General features: G+C 56.9%; 1 protein-coding gene across 1 annotated transcript in view; it reads right to left on the reverse strand.

Annotated features, from left to right (window-relative positions):
- Positions 1-4874: 4874 nt before the first annotated feature.
- Positions 4875-22682, reverse strand: part of RUNX3 (RUNX family transcription factor 3) — a 43572-nt gene continuing 25764 nt past the window's right edge. The window contains exons 2-6 of the mRNA XM_059376350.1: positions 17059-17345; positions 15008-15164; positions 7118-7222; positions 5200-5253; positions 4875-5104 (exon numbers count right to left, since the gene is read on the reverse strand). Coding sequence (XP_059232333.1) covers positions 4875-5104; positions 5200-5253; positions 7118-7222; positions 15008-15164; positions 17059-17345 — 833 coding nt within the window. The remainder of the gene's footprint in view (positions 5105-5199; positions 5254-7117; positions 7223-15007; positions 15165-17058; positions 17346-22682) is intronic.

The raw sequence follows: 22682 nt of genomic DNA on the forward strand, positions 1-22682 counted from the left end.
TTGATTCATTCCGCTGCCCACCGCGGGAGCTTGCGGGGGGGGGGGGGAGCTCTGGCCTCGCTCCCTCAGTCACCTGGGGCCCAGCCCTGTCACGCCATGTGCCTCAGTTTCCCCCCGCACAGCTGGCTCACGGAGGCCCCTCCAGCTTTGCAAGTCTCTGGCTGGAAATTACGAAGCTCAGCCACCAGCCCTGCAAGGGCCTCCAGGAGGGAAGAAGGCTCAGCCTTCTTTCCACCCTCCTCTTGGGCCGCCATGCCTGGCACTTCTCAAGCGTCTCCTGCCTCTCACACGTCAGAGCCACAGCGCAGGCGCAGCCCCTGCCCCTGCTGGAATGCTTCCCTGCCCTTCCGGGCTCACCCCGAGAGCCCCTCCCCTGCAGGCAGACCCCCTGCCCCTGCCCCGAGCCCTTGCAGCACCTCTGCAGGCTCTGAGCAGCAGCTAGCATGACCGGAAATTAAAGCAGCAGCCAGAGCTCGCAGAATGCTTCCTCCGCTCCAGTATCTAAGTCACCGACGGCCCTGCCTGGTTCCATCTTACATGGTCCCTGCTGTCCCTGTCCTGCAGGTGAGGAAACGGAGGCTGGCTGAGGGTCAGGGACGTGCTGAAGTCACGCAGATGGCTTGAGACCATCTCTTCTTCCTGGAGGCCATCCTGCTAGAAAGGGGCCTCGGTTCTGATCATCAGGGGCACCAGACAGTGGGTTCTAAGGCCTAGCCTGGCCCAGGGCCCAGCCTGGCTCTCTGCAGGGTGGGTCTGAAGAGAAGAAGGGAGGGTCTCAGTGGACTCCAGCAGAAGCCCCGTCCTACTCTGAGACTCAGGGCCAAGAGTCCTGCTCTCTAACCACACTTTGCTCTGACTGACCTCCTCCTCTGGGCCGCAGCTGCCACACCTGTACTGTGGTTTCATACCGTCCAGCCCCCAATGTGTGAGTGAACAACAGGACAGACCCCCAGGGTTTAAAAGTAAAGCACTTTGCAGGGAGGATGGGGGACCACCTAAGTAAGACCCCACCGTGGCCCACCACACCAAGCCTAGTGCTGGCCTCCTGCAGCTGGCCTCAAAGCACTGCAGCCCCTACAACATGGCCTCCCTTAGAGCTGTGATCCCCATTTGTGGAAGGGGATCCAGGTCCCAGTGGCCCAGGCCTGTACAAGTCAGCTCTCACCCACTGGTGATCAGAGGGGGAGATCACTTGCCCTTGGAGCTTCAGCGGTCTCCTCTGTAAAATGGGAGATCTCATTCTAACTCCCCAGGGTGTGGACGTGCTGCAGGAATTAAACAGGCAGTCTGGCCTTGGCCCTGGAGGAAGGCATTCTGGGCTCCACAGTTCTTCCACACCCCTCCTGGGGTGCCCAGCCTCGCACATGTATGAGGAGGGTCAGAAAGAGGGGAGCTGACACTGGGGCCCAGCCAGACTGGGTGATTCACCCAGGGTCACGCAGCGTTGGAGGCAGATGACAAGGGCTAGGTTCTGGGCTGCGGGCTCCCTAACCACCAGCTCCGGGACATCCTTCTTCACCACCAGCTGGGCCAACATGGGGTCCCCGCGCCTCCCAGGAACCCGGTGCTTCTCGGGGAACCATCGGGGCCATGGCCCTGCCTTCACGCTGGCCCACCGCCAGCCCCTGTGATGAGAGTGGCAACCACTTGCACAGGCGTCTACCATCTACCATGGGCCACTGTGCTAGGTGGGCCGTGCCTGTCTTCTACAAGGGTCACAACCCTCTGAGAGGCTGCGACCATTGCCCCATTTTAAGGATGGAAAGTGGAGACATGACGAGGTCAAGGTCACACCTGTAACTGTCAGCATGTTGCATGAAGCTTGGCTTCCCAAGACTTCCAGGAGAGGAGTGCTATGTTGACGGGTGGTGAGGCTCCACTAGCAGGAGGCCAGCTCAGCATTCTGCCTCCACTGGGTGGGAACGGGACAGGAGGCAAAGGGGGCAGGCAACAGGGAGAACCAGAGTTGGGCAGGGCTCGGGAACAGGACGGGCTGCCGGGAACAATGTGCGCCCCAGTGACGGGGCCTTCACCCATCTGAAGACACTCGGCTGCCTCCTCGGCTGCCTGGCCCAGCTCTGGTGCGGTCACAGCCCAGACACAGCAGCCACTGTCCGCTCAGCCGCGGGGTGGGGCACCCGGGCCCAAGGCCCGCTCTGTGGCCTGTCAGGAGATTTACACCCGACTCTTAACAACCGCGCGCGGAATCGCGGGCGGGTGCTGGGCCCCGGGTGGTCTGCCTTGAATCGGCCCCCTGTGAGCAGATGAAAGCTGGTCGGTGGCTGGGCAGGGAAATGGGCTGGCGGGGGGCCAGCGGGCAGGGCGGCAAGCGGCTCCCTCCCAGGGCTGCAACTGGGGCTTCCAGCAGGCCTGGGGTTGATTAGGGGAAGCCGGGAGGTCTGAGGTTAACCCCTTCCCTCCTGCTGGGTGCACTCCCCTGGGGATCTAGGGGATCCTGGGAGCTGGGGCCACAAACTGTTGCCTCTCCACGACTTGGGTGTCCCTCTGCCTCCCCACACCTGGTGCTGAGAACAAAACTGTGGCAACTTCAGGACCCTCAAAGGCCCAGAGACAGGCTTAGTTAGGGTCACTTCCCCTGCCCATGCTGTCTGGGGCCCTCAGCAACCACTGGCTCTGGGCTTGCTTCCTTCAGACCTCTCTGGTCCAACGTCACCTCCGCTCCCTGCCCACGCCCCATCCCTGCGCGCTCCACCGCTCCCCCCAGCTCTGTTTTTCTTCCTAAGATCTCTCACTACCTGAAATTAAGTCAGTTAATCATTTATTTATTTCATTTATTCAACAAAGAGTTACCGAGTACCTCCTAAGTGCTCACGTCTGTATTTTGGGGTCTAGGTCAGTACCTGGCAAAGCAGAGGAAAGAAACTCTGCCCCGTGGAGCATATACACTGGTCAGGGGAGATAAGAAAGAAACAGAATGAGTGAACTCTATAGCATCTTGGAAGGTAATCGGGGCTCTAAGTTAAATCGAGGCTGGTAAGTATGGGCAGGGGTGTGTATGATTTGAAACGACATGTCAGGGGAGGGCTCACTGAGAAGTTAAAGTAAAACCTTCATTCAGGGTGGGAAAGAGCAAGCCATGCGTCCAGGGGCGTCTGGGGAGGAGTGCTCCAGGGAGACAGAAGAGCAGTGCAAAGGCCCTGAGGCAGGGATGTGGCTGCCCAGTTGGAAGACCAGCCAGGAGGCTGGGGTGGCCAGAGTGGGGTCAGCGAGGAGGAGGATGGCAGGGAGAAAGGAAGGGGTAATGGACACAGAGCAGGTGGGGCCCTGTGGGCCACGGTGACTAGAGTACTGTTCACCATCTTTCCCTACCTCCAGCGTCTAAGACCCAAGAGGGACGGAGCCTGTCTACTGGGTTCACTGTGGCATCCCCAGCTTCTAGAATAGTGCTAGACACATGAAAGGTGCCCAGGAAAATATTTGTTGAAATCATTCCATTTACATTTTTGGGAAGAAAGGGCCCACAGGCAAGGTGCCTAAACCACCCGCCTCTGCCTCAGGCAGGATTAAGAACTTGGGTCCTACCCTTTCAGGGACCAGCACCTGCTAAGCCTGGAAGATGGGGGAGCGATTCTTAAACCACGGTCCTTGCCAGAAGTGCCAGGCCCTGAGCTGCCTCCTGTCTGAATCCTGGATCCTGCTCAGCCACCTGCTTTTTTAACCAGCCCCTGGTGACTGTGAGGGACAGCAGCACTGAGAACCTCAGAAACCAAGGCCACACAGGCAGGAAGCCACCAAGCCAGCCTTCAAACCCAGCCAGCCACCTGGCTGCAGATCGGGCATGCTCTGCAGGGCACCAGAGGGGAACGACCCAGCCACAGAACCCACAGCTGGGCCTCAGGGATAGGTAGACTCCCACCCCTTGGCTCCCAGGACCAGCCCCTACTCCCACCCCACCCCACCCCACAGAAGGCTCAGCCCTCACATGGGGTTGGGAGTCACCAAGTGGGAGAAAAGCCCAGAAAGGAAATCCTGTGATCATCCATGAGGGTTTGGGTACTTCCTGCGCGGCTGGGCAGCTGCAAGCTCCTTTCGTGCCCAGGACACCTCCCCAGGACAGACATTAATAGCTACTATCATCCCCACTTCACAGATGAGCACAGGGAGGTGGGAAGGCCCTTCCAAGGGGCCCTCACTTCCCTGAGTCCTAGACTGGAGCCCCTGGGGGGGGGGGCACTGAAGCTCACCCTTGAGCAAGGGGCTCTGTATCCTGCCCTATCCCCTTCTGGCACCCCAGAGGACCTGTTAGCAGGGACTTTGCACCAGGCCTGATGCATGGGGAACGTCTAGCAACCAGCAGTGTTGAGCTGGTCTCTTACCTCGTATAGGTGGGGAAAGAGAGGCCCAGAAAGGAAGAGGATTTGTCCAAGGTCACACACTAAAGTCCAGGTCAGGGTTAGAAGCCAGGGTGCTCGTGAGACCTGATCTGCAGGCCTGGGTGGGCAGTGAGGGGCAGGAGAAACGCAGGGCCTCGGGACGGGCGGCCTGGAGAACTTCTCCCCACCACCCCACCCAATGGCGGCTCTTTTCTAGAAATCAGCTTCTGCTAAGATTTTGTTTGAACAAGTCTCTTTAAATCCATGGGTCTGACCCAAGTCCAGGCCAACGGGCGCCAACCACCTCAGCACACAGAGCCAGCCTAGCCTCCGACTCCAGGCTATCTCCTGGCCCAGCTTCCTTTCCTTCCTCTTGCTGCCTCATCTCCCTCTGGCCTCTGCTGCTTTGTCTTGTGTCACCCCTTCCTTCCTCAGCTCACTGCCCAGAAGGGCTGTCTCAGGTCTGGGGGACCCGGGGAGAGAAAAGCAGGCAGAGGATTCGAACTAGGGGCTCTCAAAGGCAGAGCTGAGTCTCTCTCCTCATCCAGGGGCCTCCAGGGGGAGGGTGGGCAGCTCTGGGCCGAGCAGGGCTGGACGTGGAGGCCCTGAGGGGTTCCAGGCATTGCTGGGCCCCAAGGGAACATTCCTAGAAAGCTCCAGGACCCCCAGCTCGCAGGCCTCCATGGACCGGCTGCTTTGTGGAGTGGCTGCTAAGGGCGGCATCAACACACGGAGCCCAACCGTGGCTCCCATCTGCCCCGATTCTGCCCCTGGAGACAGGCAGGCATGTCACCTCCATTACCCCTCTAAGGCCACGGCTTAGGTTTCTTAGCAGCCATGCTGCTGCTGACCCAGAGAGGGTCACCGTCCCCGAATGGTGGTGGTGGTGGTGGTGGGAACGCATGGCAGCGGTCAGGTACTGGGGATAACAGGACACCGTAGATCCAGTGACTCACCCGGATCCTCCCTCTGCCACAGCCAGATGCTAGCCACATGCTGTCACTGATCTCTAGGCCCGCAGCGTGGGGGGTATCACCCCACTTCTGGGAGGAGGGGTGGAGGCCCAGAGATGCCAGTAACTTGCCTGGGGTCCTTCAGCCAGGCCGGCTGACTCAGAACTTGTTCTCTGCACCATGGAGGCCTGTAACTCACAAGGGCTTCCCAACTATCACCACCTGAGACTCTTGGGTCTCTTGGGACTCTTGGGATCACCCACCCAGTTCACAGATAACAAAACTGAGGCCAAAAAGAACACATGGGTTGTCCAAGGCTATGGAGCCCAAGGCCAGGGGCATGGATCCACCCAAGGCCAATCCTAACAGGAATACGGCTGGAGCAGATGTCAGCCTGCGAGCCTCATGCCAGATGCAGAAGCTCAGGAGGATGGAGGGTTTGCCCTGACAGCCTACAGGGAGTCATCCCGGGCCACTAGGCCGAGCATTATGCCCTTCCTAGGTGGCCAGTCCCTGGAGTGGAACCAGGAATTGGATAGATGGGGAGACAAGCCAGCCTGATTCCCAAGAAGGAAGGGGCCAGCCCACAGGGCAGGCCTGGGTGGCCCTCACTGATGACACCCTTGCATAGCCACACCCCTGTTCAGAGCTTCCTGGGCTCAGGTCCCCATTCTGTCTTCCTGCCCCAAGTCCACCCAGCTTAGAATGGAAATCTAAGACTGTCTCTGGGAAGACAGGGCACCTCTCAGCAGACCACGGGAGGCCCTGGCAGGTTCTCAACATCCCCTGGCCTAGATTCTCTCCTCACTCGAACTAGGGTGACCGTTTGGCTCTGCTCTCACAAGGATCCCACGAGATAATGAATGCGAGAGGGTTTTCTGAACTGCAAAGGGCCACTATCACAAAGAGAAAGTCAGGGCCACTTTCCATACCCCACACTGAGCACGCTGCAAATCCGGGGGCGGTGCAGGCAAACACGCTGGTCAGAAAGCAGCCAGTCCAGAGAGGGCCAGCTGGTTCTCAGTTTCATTCATTCATTCATTCATTCATTCATTCATTCATGGAACGCAAGCCTCTGGCCCACTCTGCGGCAACCGCCCCACTCTCCAATTTCTCTGATGTAAATCTGCAAACTCCAGGTCCTTCAGCAGGCAGAAGCAATGAAACACAACTCTGATGCTAAAACACACACATCAGGACTCCCTGCACATAGTAGCTGCTCAATAAATATTTGCAGAATCAATTTGCATTCCTGAGTATGGGTTTTAGGGTCAGAGTGCCTGGGCTCTGTGTGACTTAAGTCACGTAACAGATCCAGAGAAAGTTTCCAAGGAGGGGATCCGGCCTCGCAGCCAGATCAGCTCCTGTTTTTGATGGCTCCCTCTCTCAGCCGCTGGCAGAGGAAGCTGGAGTGGAGCAGCGCAAACCTAGCCTGGCCCCCCTCCCCTCACAAATACCCTATCTGAAGCCTGTTCCTTCCCTGAACCCTTTCCTCAACAGACGCAAACTGCAAGTCCATACTCCTCTAACTGTCCATCTGCCCACCCTTCCACGGGCAGGCGTTCCTCAGGGAAGGGCGCCAGGCTAATTCTGCCTTTTGCCCTCCCAGCACCCTTGCTGGCCTCCAGGAGTCCAGAGCTAAGCACAGAGGGTCAGGTGTTGCTGGTGTGTTTTGGGATGTGGAGTCCAGGACTGCAATCCCACGCGAGAATTCTCCAGGCATCCAGTGCCATCTGTCTGACCTTGGCTGCTGCTCACCCCAAACCCCCACTCCCACCCACACTGGGCTCTTCTCCCCCATCCAGGGGGCTTAGTGACTTTGGCACTTACGTCTGGGTTCTCGGGGTCCATCCACGGTCACCTTGATGGCTCGGTGGTAGGTGGCCACTTGGGTGGGGTTGGTGAACACGGTGATGGTCAGTGTGAAACTCTTCCCTGGGGGGGGTGGAGAATAAATGCAGAAGGTTGGCACCTGGAGCGATGAACAATACTCTGTTCTCCCTTCCAGAAGGGGCAGATCTCTCTCCTTTGAACCTGGCAGCAGATGGGGCTCTAGGTGAAGGTCTAGCTGTTGGCCTTGGCATTCAAGGCCTTGGAGGTCTGGCATCACCCTCTCTGCTATTTCCTCCCTGCTTCCCTGCCTTTGTGCCATTCCTTCTACCCAGAGACCTTCATGATTTTGGAGTGGGGAGCGTTGAAGTATATTTATTAAAATATGCATAAAAATACAGATTTGGGGGGGCACCTGGGTGGCTCAGTCTGTTAAAAATCTGCCTTTGGCTCAGATCATGATCCTGGGGTCCTGGGTTAGGCTCCCTGCTCAGCGGGGAGTCTGCTTCTCCCTCTCCCTCCCTCTGTCCCCCAACTCCTGCTCATGCTTTCTTGCTTTCCAACAAATAAATAAAATCTTTTAAAAAAATACTATTTTCTTTTCCTGAAAGTAATTATGACTTTATAAAAAACTGGAGGGGAGCACAGAAAAATCACCTACAGTTCCACTAACCCAGAGATAAACACTGTTAGCATTTGGGTGTTTTTGGCTCTAGTCCCTTTTGGGTGGGTATGTATGTTTACAGAGTGGCAAGGACTCCAAAATACGTATATTTATACCCTGGTTGTGTTTTTCTTCATTTAACCTCACATCGTAAGCACTTTCTGGTGTCATTAAAACCCCTTCATAAACTTCATTTTAATGCTGCAAAATACTTCAACCCACAGAAGCCTCGTCTTTTCTTTATCTGCCTCCTTCCTCCCTGGGGCTCGGGCCCTGCAGCCTCCTCCTGGCTGACTCCTGGTTGGGGGGTTGGGGGCTGGGAGAGCGCGGACTGGGGAGCTGCCGGCATTTCATTTGTAGACGCAACTGTTATTTCCAGAGCTCTGTTCTATTTTTAGATAGACATTTGGCTCCAAAGTCTCCATTCAAAATTCCTGAGAGGAAAAACTTTTAAAATAATAATTTTCCCTTCTTCTTTTTTTTTTTTTTACCATTTAAAATAAAACGAAAATGACCTTTTGTTTACAAAAATCTTTGCCTCCATCTCTGCTTATTTCCTCAGAATAGATTCCAAGAAGTGGTGAGTGATTTCGTTGCATCAGAGGGCTGGGATGCATTCAGGGGCATTGATCGCTCCAGTGAGCGGACAGAGCCCCGGAGAGAGTCACCGTGACTGTGACTGCAGCGAGCCGCCCCCCCCCCCCCCCAGCCCAGCCCAGCCCCACAGCCGCCTATCACACTCCTGACTTCAGTCTGCCTCTCTGCCGTGCCTAGGGAGATTGAAACTTTTTATCTGCTTATGGTCTGTCCCAAACCCAACACAGATGATCACTTCAGGTTCCTTCATGCTTTCCTCAGTCGTGTTTTATTTATTTATTTATTTTTCCCCTCATTCGCGGTTTAGTTCCGTTTGGAAATCAGCCTGTGTTAACCGGTTAGCAACCAGCTTCTCAGCTTCACATTCTGCCTTCTGACACCGAGCTGTACGGCATGTTCAGCTCTTGCCCCTGTTGGTGATTTCTCCTAGTGTTTCATGTTTGGGCAGCGCTCCCCACCTGAACTGTACCAAGCCGGTAAAGGTTTACCTTCGATAGACAGCGTTCTCGCTACCTTCCACCTTTAATTCCGTGATTCTTCTGGGGGTTTAACTGGTGGGTTTGGTAGAAGGTAAAGATAAGGGCAACCCAATTCTCCCAGCAGCTTCACGGAAGGAGGAGTCGATCCTCTCTCCGGCCCTCTTCTCTATCAGCATCAAGTCCCCCCCACTGTATGAGATCGGGGAGGCTGGGGTGAGGGCTTCGCCCATCTCCTCTAAGCTTGGCCTCCTCCTTCTCTGCCTCCGAGCATCCCTATCTCTGGACCTCAGTTATCAATCAGGGACTCCCTAAGGGCAGGGGCCTGCGGCCCAGTGCACCTGTGCCCACCCAGGGCGGGCAACTAAGGGAGGCTACCCGCAAAGGGACAGCACAGGAGTCCAGTCCCTGCACTCTGGCAACTCTCCAAGGCGGGCAGGCAGTCTTGCTACCCTCCTTTTACCAGCGGGAGATGAAAACTCAGGGCAGGGAAGGATAGCTTGTGGTTCTCCTTGCCAGGCTGGATCCGGTGATCATGTGAAAACTCGAGCCCCAGAAACAGGAAAATCCAGAACGAAAGTAAACCAGCCAGGCTTCCAGGACCGCACCACGGAACCCCAGGGGTTCTTCTGAGACACCGAAGAACTGGTGTATAAATGGGGTGGTTTAAATTGAGGCGTGACTCAAACTGGGCCAAAGTGCGGCCTTTCTGGAAGAATCTTCCTGAGCCAGCCCACTGAAGGCAGGGATGGAAACGTACAGCCCCTGCCCCTGGAGTCCTGGATCAGAGGAGATCGAACCCCTCACTCGCAGACTACAGGGGGCACGTCCCACGGTTTCTGGAAACCAAAGTGTATAAGGTCTAGGGAAATTTGAGGCAGGGCCCACCTCCCCTTCCTGGGATCTGCCTTCCCCTCTCTTTGGTCATTTTTCTCCTGGACTTTTTCCTCCCCTGCCAGACTCCCTATCACTGTGTAGACACTGCAGGGTGCCAAGTCAGATGGGCCCCAATTACTTAAGTGCTCCTGTGTCTCCCTCATTTCCCTCGGGTCTCTACTGAAAAGTCACCTCCTCGGTGAAGCCCTCTCTGGCCACTTTATCTGAAGCAGGCATTTTAAACTTGGCATCTGGGGCTCCTTCTTAGGATTAAGTGGGCCCCGTGAACAGGGACAGGAAAAAAAAAAAAAGACGGCTATATTGTCTCTAACCTCTGGCTGCAATTTAGTATCTCCTTCAAGTATGGCCATGGGCAACAAACCACAGAGGTATTACAGAAGTCCCTGTGACCTTGTCACCAACAGACGTCACAGATATTTACATATCACATTACAGACATTGCAAATTTCTCTAAATATCTTTTATGCTCGTCACAACTTCAAAATCATGGTCGTCATCAGACCCATTGCCACATCTTATTATTTAATACACTAATAAAAGAGCACATTTATCCCAATTTTTTTAGACATTTTGCTGTGTTTTATTATAATTGGTTTCCATTGTAATCCTTTGTATTTCATTTTATTCTTTAAAACACATTTTTTAGAAACTGTCAAGTTGACCCATGGGGTAAAAAAAAAAGTTAAGAAGCTCAGTGTGAAACATCAGGGACCCTCCTGCTCTCTCCCTACTTGCTCCAACTACCCCCATCATGCTAATTATTTTTGGCAATTCCTCTACTTATTTTCTGTCTCCCTCTACTAGATGGTAAACTCCCTGGGCACCAGAACTTCTGTCTTGTTCACTGCTGTGTCCTAACCCCTAGGACAGCATCTGGCACATAGTAGGTGCTCAAGAAATGTTTGTTAAAATCATTAAGGGAGAGACAACCGTGTCCATTTTACAGATGAGAACACTGAGACTCACAGAGGGGCAATGAGTCATCCAGGTTAACAGTATCTAGGCAGGGCCAGAAAGGTTAGAATGTGCTGGAGTCCCCTGCCTCCCCTCCAGCACCCACCCCTCCCCGCCTCAGCCCCATACAAGGACCTGCTTCTGGGCAGTGAGAGGCCTCCACTCTCACCAGGCAGCAAACCACAAACTACCCCTGAGGTCATCAGCCCTCCTCCACAGCTTCCTCCTGCTTTCCAGGCCTGGCACCACCCCTCCCCGGTGCCCAAAGAGAGGGAGGGAGGAGGACAAAAGGCAGGGGCTGGGACCTGGGAACAAGAGTGGAAGGGAGGGGTGTGTATCAGGTACCATGGGAAGCAGGGGTCCCCAGAACGAGTTGGGGGGAAGCTGTCTCCCTGAGAGCCCCTCAGCTCTCTCTCTTTGCCTGCTGGTGAACGCCTCCTCCCACCTCACCCCGTCTCAGGGCAGGAAGCTGTGATGATGGAGAAGGTAGAGGACTTTGTGCAGGAACCTCAGGCAGACCTGCCATCAGCCAGAAGTCCAGGAACTGCTAACCAAGGCACTCCGGGGACTGGCCCCGGCCAGAGGGGAGAAGTCCCAGTCTGGAAACAGCTACCCCTCGGGGACTTGGGTGACTCCAGACAATCTCGTGGGCCCCTGGACCAATCAGCACGTACAACCGGGTCTGGCAGTGTGGCTCTGGGCCAGTCCCTGTTCCCCTCAGCCCCGGTTCTCATGTCAGAAAACCCCATCATGGGGGCCTCATGGATAGGAGGAACACATCTCAGGGGACCTCTGGGTTTTCTGGACATTGGTCAAGAAATCTATAAGCCAGACCCACACATCTCTCCTCAAATCTCCCTCTACCTACTAGGATTTCTTTTCAAACAGCTAATGACTGTTCAGGAACTCCCGCTGTTTTCATGTTCACCTAGGCTGCCTCCTAGAGGACATTTTGGGAATTTGTGGCATGTGGTCCTCCAGAGGGGTGTAGGGGGTGGGGGGGGGGGTGGAGAGGAGCGGAGGAGGCATGGGTCCAGCTGGGTACATGGCACCCAGGCAGTCATTCCTCCTGTGTGTGAAACACCTGTTACAAAGATTCTCCGAGCCATGAGCCTAACTCAGTTTTACATAACATAAAACCAAGTTTTTTGCACACTTTTAGTATCTGTTGAATTTTCCAGACAGTTTCCCCCCACCCCCCCTGAAATTTTGTTCAGAACTTTGCCAAGCACTGTTCGCCCCTTCAGAAAACCATGTCGTCGAAGGCAGTGGACTCTTAAGTCCCACACGCCCGGGCTGGTGGTCTGCCACGGCGCTCCCGGGGCTTCTGCCGGCTGGCCAACCTCCCACTCACCACAAGGCGGTCTCACCCCACATTTATATATTCAGATGAATATTTTATCATAAATCACTTTTTTTTTCTCCATGAAAGCTATGGACTTCTATGGATTTTGAAACTGCACACAAGTAGGGAGGTTCCATTAGTTACACGTATCATTGTAGGACAATGAAAAGTGCGTTATATAGTATTTGTTGTAAGAAGGGTGGGAATCTCGGCCCTAATCACTGCAGGACACACCAGTGACTTGGTTTCTTTCCCTCCCTTATTTCTTTCCCATCTTCAGGCTTATCATGAGGGCTCTGTGGTGGTGGTGTCTATGTCCTCCATGGAAACCTATCTTCCTGGAATTAAGACAGCATCAGGGAATACGAGGCAAGGAAACAAACAGAAGTTTCCGTCTGGCTTCTCGATCTTGGCAGAAGTCCGAGGGCCAGGGAATGGCTCCGGGTCCCAAACTCCAACCTGTCTCAACTCTCGAAGCACCCCACTGTCCGGGTCAATCACTGATTTGTCTTCTCGGTGGGAATTTCCCAGTGGGCAGCAGGGGCACAGCGGACAGGCTGCTGAGAGCCACAGGACCCCTGTGCCCTCCTTCTCACTGCCAGCCGCCTCCACTTCTCCCACTCCGCAATTCACACCTTCTGGGTTTCCCCCCGCCCCCGCCCAAACCACACCATAATCACAGAATCAGTGACTATACCACTCAAAGGAACTTCAAAGATCTCTCCAGTCATAGGCATTCGATGTAACAAAATCTGTAACCCGTGTCCACCTCTCAATACGTGCCAAGTGATACACCGGGGCCAATTTCCTTAATCCTTATAAAACCTCGGGAGAGAGGGGTCCTTATTGCCCCCTTATACAGCTGGGGAAACTAAGGCACAGACAGGTTTAACCATTTGTCTCATGTCATCCAGCAAGTCACCGGCGGAGTTAGGACTGAATCCAGCTGGGCTGGTTGTCAAGTCCACATTGTTCAATACTGTCAGACTCTGAGGTCTGAGAGTCTGCTCAAGTCCCCAGGTATTGGAACTCCCACTCAGGCCCCTTCCTGCCCCCGCCCAGGACCAGGGAGACTGATGGGAGAAGGGCTGTGAGAATGATTTATAAATGGCCTCCTGCCTCCTCCAGAGCCATAACTCCAGCCTCAGCCTCGCCTGCTTCAAGCGCACCAGCTAAAGGGTGATTTGCAAACCCACTTCTCTCCCCCAAAGTCCTGCAGGGTGAGTGCAGGTCCGTGGGCATAAATGCCACAAAGAAATCACTTTACGCAGCAAAAAGGCCAGCCACCTAACCAGCCAGCCATGCCCTTGGTCACTTGGGATCACCGTGTCTTCTCTTTCTCAATCTCACCTCCCAGGACATGGAGTGAGGTTCCATGTTCCTGATGCTTCGCTGGGCTCCTGGGATGGACCTCCCCTCTGCCTGTTCCTTCAGGGGCTGCAGCTAGGGCGGGCGGGCCTCCCTACTCCCCCCAACCCTCCATATCCTCATGCCACCTGGCTGCACACCTGGCCACCGCCCCAAATTCAAGCTGCATCCCTGCCAGCCACCAACCGGTGGCCAGTGACTCTCCACTCAGGGTTGCAGCTGGGATTAAGTTGCAAAAGGCTGGAGAGATCGGGGATGACAAAAGGGGCTTGGAGACTAATTAGGAGCAGCAATGAAAGCTTAATTCATAAAAGCAAACATTTTCCATCCATCAACCTGCAACCAGTTAAGGGCAACGTTTGAAAGAAATCTGTGCGTGGGGAAGGGAGCCAACAGGAACAGGAAATGTTTGAAAGAATGTAAACTATTTCAGTTTCATAAAAAGTAACAAGTAAACAGTTATTACATGCAAATAATGCCCTGGTTTTAATTAATGCTGAAAAGTCAAAATATGTTTGACATTTGTATGTATACATTGAACGGCTGGAGAGGAAAAAATGGTGCCCAGATGCCCACTGCTGAGCAGGGCTGTCGGCTGGGAGCAAACGAAAACCTTGAGAAGGTCTTGTTTATTGGTGATGAAAAGTACAATTCTGCCTCAGCCTCTGTGGAGGCTGGGGGCAGAGGGAGCCTAGCGTACTTTCTTAACCCAACTGGGGGGGCAGGCTGGGTCTTGCGACTGGGCACTCCCGGCTTTTCAGCAGGCTGGTCTTAAAGGGCCAGCGAGTCCTCGAGCCTCCATTTCGCTGGGGCAGGGTTTCTAGGGCTTCTCCACCCAGAAGTGATGATGGGTTTCGGGTCCCAGCAGCCTCCCACCGGAGAGCCCTGGGGCAGGAGCCACAGCAGGCGGGCTGGTCCTGCCTTCCTTCCTATTGCCAGAGGCCAATCACACAGGCAGGGGGGCACTCGGGGCTTCTGAGCGGGGTGGGGGGTGGGTGGCAGCCTGCAGGCTTCCCCCCCCCCCCCCCCCCCCCCCCCATTGCATTCGTGTCCCTCCTAAACCACCTTAAGGCTCACAGGGCTGGGGAAACTGTGACTTGGGGAGACCACAGCTGGGGAGAGGCAGCCTTGGCTGGCTCAAAACTTGAAGCTTGGGGAGATCCCAGTCCCGTGGGGAGAGTGGCTAGGGTGCTTGGGCCCCTGCAGACCGGCCATTCGTCTAAACCCGCTGCTAAGCCCTCTTGCCACAGAAGACCTACGAGGTCCTCCTTAATCCGTGATCTCTTCCTAGTGTCTTTTATGAGGCCAGAACATTCAACCATCGGGAAAGAGGGGTGACACGGACAGCTACAAGAGTTAGTAAACCCCAGAAGCTGGAAGCCAATTGTGTCTTTTTCTGGCCAAGGACCCGCGTCCTCAAAGGGTTTTGTGACACTCCCATGGGGCTCCAAACCGCTGTCTGAGACCAAGCCGGGCCTGGGCACTTGTTTCTGGGGCTCCCATTTGGGACCCCAAGGGCTTGCTCTCAGCTTCCTTCCTAGACCTCTGCCATTGCTGGTGTCAGGGTGCGCAGACTCCCTGCAGCTCACCTCGCCCACTGCGGCCCACGAAGCGAAGGTCGTTGAACCTGGCCACCTGGTTCTTCATGACCGCCGAGGCATTACGCAACTCCGCAGAGTAATTCTCATCATTGCCAGCCATCACGGTCACCACTGTTCCATCGGGCACGTCCCCCAGCGCCACCACCTGAAGGCACAGGGGTAGGGGGACAGCTTAGAAGGGTAGGGGAGGCCAGGGAGAGGCGGGGAGGGGCCAGGCAGCTCCCCTAGGTCCTAGGCGCACTGCAGGATTTCTCAAAAGCAGAGCGGAGAAAAGGCTAAATCCCAACGGACACCTTCCCCCACAAAAAAACAAAAACAAGAAGCCGAAATCTCCACCTTCCACACCCAAATCCTAGCTCAACTGGTTAAGTCATGTCCTAAGAAATTATCCTTGCAATGAAATCTGCATGAGAGCTGTGAATGAGCTCGATCACTGTGGCGTGGGGTGCAGTTCCCCTCTTTCCTTGGGCCTGAGCAAAAGAGGAATCAACATGCTCCTAGCAACGACGTCCCTAAGTAAAAATAACATCAACAACAATAATAACAGGACGGGCTCCCCATACTGAATTAAAACTAGAGCCATTTGGGGTATAAAATTCGGCCCTGAAATGTGGCCCCGGCCCAGTCTGCCGACCTCTGCAAAGACTGAATTCGTTATGCAGGGAAAATGCAAAATGTAAAACAAACCGGTGTTTTGAGAGGGGTTGTACAGAAAACCCCTTTAAAGTGAAAGAGGGGCTTTCAATAGGAGAATGCACCTGCTGGGAACTGCATGGTGGGGGAGGAGATGCCCCCCTAATATGATCTCCCCCACCCCTCACCCCTAGCAGCGGGCAGAGGCAGATGCCTTTTGAAAAGGAATCACGCTGCAAATGTAGTCACAGCCATTTAAACGTGGCCACCGTGTGCAAGGACTAGGGATCCAGATGGTAAAAATTTCAAGGAGAAAATGTTTGGGGTCTGATTAAAAAGGCCAGATTTCCTGTCAACATCCTGTCTTCTTTTAATTTCAAAGATTCCTTTTAAGCTCCAAGTGACAGTAAAACCTCCGATCTGAGGATTAAAGTCACACGGGCCTCCCCTCCCCCTCCTCCCCGGGAGAGTTTCCCCACTGGCATTTTAAGATGTCACCCGGGAGACCTCCAAGAGCCACTCATCCTCCCCCCACCCCCCAATTTGGAGTCGTCTTAATGGGAGCAAGGACGGCCTCAGCTGCCAGGAGCCGCTGTTTCCAGCCACCTCGCGCACCCGCCACCCCCAGCCGCTGGCCCTTCCTGCCCTGCCCTTTCTCACGGCAGCTGTGAGAGGTTTAGGGGAAAACCAAGGCGTTTTCGTTTCATCTCGCTGCCCCCTTAAAAAAAATGAAAATGAAACAGTCGCCTACTCCCTAGCAAAAAGAAAAAGATCCTCTGAATGACTGGGGGGTTCCAGGGGTGGGAGCGCCCCCCCATTTTTGCCCGGGCGTTCGGGATTCCTGCCGCAAACGTTTAGGGTTCGGTGCCCCCCTTCTCAGTCCTAGAGTCGCCCGGTGTAAAATTTCAGAAGCCAGAGGTGGAGGGTGTGAGCAGGAAGTGTATCTGAAGCGGTGCAGGAGGAGGGGTGCTGGCAGGGGAGGTTAGGCCCTATCCACCCTCCGCACCCCACCTCCGGGGCCTCGCCCTGGTCCCGGGGCTCTTCTTCCCCTTTGCCCGCAAGGCTGTGTCGGAGGGATCCCGACTGGGGAGGAGCGAAACCCCATCCGCCCGTTTCCTCATCAGCGTCTTTCAGCCGGGCTCCCCGAAGGTGGAGGGGGCAACCCCCGCCCCCCGCCCCGAAAAGCCATCCATGCCGGGTGCATCTGAGGAGGAACACCGAAGTCCCCTGGCGGAGTGCGCAGGAAGACCGAAAGCGCTCTGGGCCCGGCCGCTGGGTTCTCGCGGCGAGGCAGCGGGCACTTTCCCCTGCCTTCCCCGGCCGGGGCCCCGGGGCCCGTGGGTCCTGCCGCTGAGACGCCCGGATCGCCAGGGCCGGCGTCCGCCCGCCCCCGGCCCCGCACTCACCTTGAACGCGACGGGCAGCGTCTTGTTGCAGCGCCAGTGCGAGGGCAGCACGGAGCAGAGGAAGTTGGGGCTGTCGGTGCGCACGAGCTCGCCCGCGTGGTCCGCCAGCACGTCCACCATCGAGCGCACCTCCGGCCGGGCGCGCCCGCCCGGCCCCACGGCCGCCTGCGCGCTCAGCGCGCCGCTGTTCTCGCCCATCTTGCCGCCGCCGCCGCCGCCGCCGCCGCCGCCGCCGCCGCAGGGGAAGGCCGTGGAGGGAGGTGTGAAGCGGCGGCTGGTGCTCGGGTCTACAGGAATACGCATAACAGCGGCCGTCAGGGCGCCGGGCGGGCGGCGGCGGCGCGGCTCCCCCGGGGGCGGCCGGCGCGGGCGCCTCCTCGGCCGCCGCTGCCGCGAGAAGCGGGAAAGCAGAAGCAGCCGGGCCGCGGCCTCAGGGCGCAGGGGGCGGCGCCCGGGGACGCCCCGCCGGGGGCCCGCCCGCAGCGAGAGGCCTCGCAGCCCCGACGGCCGCGCGCAGCCCTGCCCGCTAGTCCCGCATCCTGGGCTCGCGGCCCGGCTTGCGGCCGCCCCTCGCTGCGGGACGTCTGGCTCGGCCGCCGCGGGGCCCGCGCGGGCTGTGCCGCCGCCGCCGCCGCCTCCCGCCCCCGCAGCCCGCTCTTGTGGCCGCCCCACCGACTGCGCGGCCGCAGCCCAGAACAAATCCTCGAGAATCGAGTGGCGGCGCCGGGCCGGCCCGCGCGGGGTTAGTAACCGGGGGCCCGCGGGGGCGGGGCCGGCCCGAGCGACGCGTCGCGCAGCCAATCGGAGCCCCATCGCCGGCACCTCGGCCGCGCTCGTGGGGGAGGAACGGGGACCGCCGAAGGCCGCCCAACGGGGAGGGGCGGAAGGCCCCGCCCCGGGGAGGACGCCCGGGTCGGGGGGCCCGGCGCGTTAGCCCAGAGCTCCTCGAAAGTTCGGGGGCCCCGGGGTCAATGCTAAAAATTTGGTTAAAACGCCCGGGCCCTCCAGAAGGCTCCTGGGCGGCTGCCTCTTGGGCGGCGGCTCCCTGACTCGGGGGCCGCAGCTTCCCTTCTCGCGCCCTTTCCCCACTGCCGGTAGCTGGGCCTTCCCCGCTCCGGCTGCTTTCGGCCTCTGATGCCTGTGCTCTCTGCTGCGGGACGTGGGGGCTCCAAGGCCGGTGACATCGATCGGGTAGCCGACCCCAAGAGGTTTTTCACCCCGCGCCCGGCGTCCCCCGCAGTCCCGCAAATTATTTCAGCCCAAGGGCTTCCACCGCACACGAGATTCCACGACCACCAGCTGCCTCTGCAGCTCCCAGCGCAGCGCGGCTTTGGGCCGGGCCTCGTTGGCCCGGTTGCCGACCAGGGACAGACGGGTGTCCTGGGCGGCGGGAGGTGGGGGGTCTGGAATCTGGCTTGGCGGTGACAAACCCCGTTCCTCTCCGCTCCCCTCAAAGCAACTTTCAGGACCGAGCAGGCCTCGCTCCGTCGTCCTTCGTTGTGGCGGCCCGTGATTCTTTGAAAAACACGATGGAGCCTGGAAAACGCGAGTGTTGCCCCCTGATTTTTGCCCCGCGCATATAGCCACGGTCTCGCATCGCGCAAGAGGTCGCGAGTCCACCGCAGGAAGACAAGCGTGCGGAGAATGAGGGGATGGCTGCCAAGCCAAGGGCCCCGGCTTCCAGAGGAGGCAATTCTTCCTCGGCGTGGATGCGCACCGGCCCCCCGAGGGCCTGCGCCTCCGTCTTACCGGGCGGTGTGCTACGGCCGCGCCACAGGGACGCAGACCTCTCTCTCTCCCGCCCGCGCGACCCATCGACTCCCGGGGCTTCACGGCAGGCAACCCTGGCCTCTCCCGCCTCGTAGGCCAAACGAGCGGCCCTAAGGACAAGCTGCAGCGGGGAGGGGAACTGCAAAGATCAAGCCCCCATTCATTCTGGATTAACGCCCCAGAGGTGCTCCCTCGAGTGCAGGGAACCGACGAAGGCGTACCGAGTCTCGGCCGTCTGGAGACTGGGCTGAGTATTCGTTGTTCTCGGCGCTTGACAGGTGCAGTGCAACAAATTCCAAGCCTCGGAAGCGAAGAAGGATAGAATCCGAAAGTGGCCGCCAGATCGCAGCCGGGATCTGACCCCGGCCCAGTGCGCGCCATTTCGTCGTTGCGGAACGAATTCAAGACCCGTGTGCGCTGCAGGGCGGAGAGGCTCCGGCACAACCTCGACCACCTGGAGAGCTGGTCCCTGACCCTGTCGTCGCCTCACGTCAGCCCCTCGGGCCATTTCTAAGGCGGGGACACCGAAGGACCCTACGGGATCTATTTAGAGAGCCCGCGTCTCGGAGTTGCAGATCGCCGGGGCCACGGCCCTTGCACTCTCCCATACGGGGAGGCAGTAGCGGCGGAACCAGAAAAAAACGAGGTACCGGGGCGTTGGTGCGTCGGACCTCTGGGAGCTTCCCGCCAAAAGGCCCACCAAGTTGTGGCCAGGTACGGCCCGGGGGGGGGGGGGGGGGGGGGCGACCCGTGTGGCCCTGGAGCGGCTGTAGGGCCAGGACCCGCTGTATCAGAGGTTTGTAAATTCGATTGGTCTAGTGGTTTCGGTTTGCACCCGTGCCCTTACTTGCCCCTCCGCCTGATTTCTCCCTCATCCTTCGGTGGGTTCACAAACGGACATCCTGAAAATGCGGTTCCTGTGGGTCTCGGCACCTGGCACAGGATCCGGCGTGGCTCCAGCCCTCCGGAGGGTACTCACTGCGTGTGGGCGTGTGGGCGCGGGAACCGGGGGACGCTTGGGGCTCCAGCCTGCGGTTGCCCGGGCCCTCCGGGCGGGGAGCAGTTTCGGGAGCCACCGCTAGTTGGCGCCTGCACTCTGCCCGCCGTGGAGTTGCCCGGCCAGGCCCTGCCCACAGATGTATGCCAGCTTCGGTCGCGTGTCTAGGCACAACGGGCCGCCTCCTAGGAACTGCGCTTTCTGGGCAGACGTTCTGGACAATTCCTCACCATCTACGCGGCCAGAATAAACCTATGGCTTTGTGTCACCAAAGGCTGCCCTACTTGCCCTGATGGACACGGATGCTTCTCTGGCACCCCACGGGCCCTGTGGCACTGGACCCACAGAGCATTCTCCCTGCCAGAAATGCACAATCCTCTCCTTCCTCATCCTGAGGGGCCAGAGGAGGACACACAGAAGAACAGGCCAGCCCATTCCCAATTTCTACCAATGGCTAACTTACATCCTCCCCATCCCTGACCAAAAGACCTAGGGCCACCTCTCTTTCTGTTTTTCTTTTTACCATTTCGAGAGGCGGTTGGACAGCTCCCACTCCCTTACGTGGGACACGTGGATACCCTCTTCCTTCCCGTTTTCTATGGCTAGACATGTCCTTTCCCTCTTCCGGTGGACTGGTGCACCAATCTCCCACTTTCTCTTGAATGGCTCCCAGCTAAGAGCAGCTCACATTGTCCACAGCAGCGTGAAGAAGCCAGGAGGTCTGGCGGTACCTTAACGCAGAGTTGGGTAAGCAAGGACCCAAACTGGGGCCCACAGCTCTCAGGACCTGGGAGCCTCTCCTCCCACCAGCATCCTTTGCCCCTGGGAGTGAGATCATGGCGTCAAAACGACCATGCGACAGGGCGCTCTCCTCTGGCTGCCTGTGACCCCCTAGGGGTGTACTCTAAAAGCTTTGGTGGTAGCAGGGTGCCTGCATGTCTCCCCACAGGCCAGAGAGTTTACAAGGTCAGGTCTGATTCGTCAAGAGTCTGGTGCCTGGGATGGGGTGGGGATCCCCCAAGTGTGCCAGACACAGGACATAGGTGACATGGAAAACCTTCTAGGAAGTTCACTGGTTGTGGAAGGGGCCTGAGATCTGCAGTTCCACTGCCTGTTTTCCTTTTTCCACCACCTACCGTGAGCTAGGGGACATTGCTTAAAACCTCTTTGGCTCTTGTTGATTTCATTCGGAAAGTAGGGCTAAGGATTGTGGCCTCCTCACAGAAATGTGTGTAAGGTGCTTAGCAACCCCTGGCATACAGGGGGTGCTCCATCCATGCGAGCTATCGCTGCTGTCACACTGAAACAATAAGGCCCGGAGACCCCTCACTGGGGGCCCTTGGCAAGTCTCTTCCTCTTTGTGGGCCTCACACTTGCCATCTGTGAAATATCCAAGTCTCAGCTTCAAAGCTTGCCAGGATTTGGAGCCTAGTCCATGGCTATCCTGCCCCACCTTGGTTCGCCTAGGGGCTGCCTGGGAGAGGTCAGGACTGTCTGTGACCTGCCTCTAGGCAGAGCCGGTTGCAGGAGGGTTTTCCAGCTACCATCATGGGGCTGCCTGAGCCTGGATCTTAAGAAGGCTCAACTTCTTTCCCCTAGGCTCTTAGACCCTCACCCTGGAAACCCACTGACCCCCACCTCTTATCCCACTACAGGCATATATTCTCTTGACTAGGAACTGGGCCTCAGCTGATACTGTTAGCCACCACTCCATCCCCAAGGAGGTTCATGTTCCCTCTATCCCAAGTCTCATGGGAGCCCCAGTCCAGTTACTAGCAGAGGACTGTCTTCTAGAAGTTAATGATTTCTTCCAGTCTGGCCTCCACACCCTCGGTCTGGTGAAGCCCTCCTGTGCCCAGTGGCCTGGAACTTAAGGTGGGACGTTTCTGTCCCTCCGTGGAGCCTCAGTTTCCCCTTCCGTGAATGGAGGTGGTTCTGATGGCTCTGTTTCACAATCCAGAGGATTAAAGACTCCCTCCAGGAGGGCAGGAACATTGTGTTTCCCCACATCTAAGGCCCACCTCCCACCGTTCCATGGGGAAAGAAAATACTGCTATCAAACCTAGACTTGCTTGCATCCTGATTTCAAGTATGTAAGTTTATACATACGTATTATCACACACACACACACACACACACACACACGCACACACAAATTAGTGAGAAAAGGTCATGAAGAGCAACATTAATATGGTCAAGGGGTTGTTGCTGGCAGGGTTGGGGGCCTTTACCCCAGAGAATTCCTTCAGGGAGCCTCTCTGGAAGCCTCCTGAATGTGCAGAAGGACAAGTGTGCCTCTCAGATTACAGGGTGGCTCTTTTTTTTCTCTTTTTCTTTTTCTTTCTTTCTTTCTTTTCTCTCTTTTTTCCTTTTCCTTTTCTTTTTTCTTTTCTTTTTTTTTTTTTTGGGAAAGGACCAGACTGTGAAGGGAGGGAGGGGGAGCTGGAGAGAGCCCTGTGGTTAAGGACACAGCTACTGGCTCTGCCACTGACTGCCTGTGGCACTTCCGCACCTCCCCGAGCCTCCGTCCCCTGGCGGGGGGAAAGGGGAAGAACAGCTACAGCGAGGACTGCTGGAGTGTTCCGGTGCCCAGGACCTGTGTTCTGGCTTTAGTACACACTTTCATTTCACCCGGCAATTGTGTGGGGTAGGCCTTATGCCCATTGAAACAAAGAGAAATGTCGCTCAATATTTTCTGGGTTCGGGAGAACCAGAGTGGGGTTAAAAGGCTGATCTGATGCAAAATTTGGGGATCAGAGGCACCACCCGATTGTGCACCGCTGTGCTGGTTGAACAAAATATTGGGGAGAACTGATGTCTAGATAGTGAAAGTGCTTAATAAACGTTCGCGATCACG

The sequence above is a fragment of the Mustela nigripes genome, chromosome 14, assembly GCF_022355385.1.
Source record: "Mustela nigripes isolate SB6536 chromosome 14, MUSNIG.SB6536, whole genome shotgun sequence".
Taxonomy (NCBI): domain Eukaryota; kingdom Metazoa; phylum Chordata; class Mammalia; order Carnivora; family Mustelidae; genus Mustela; species Mustela nigripes.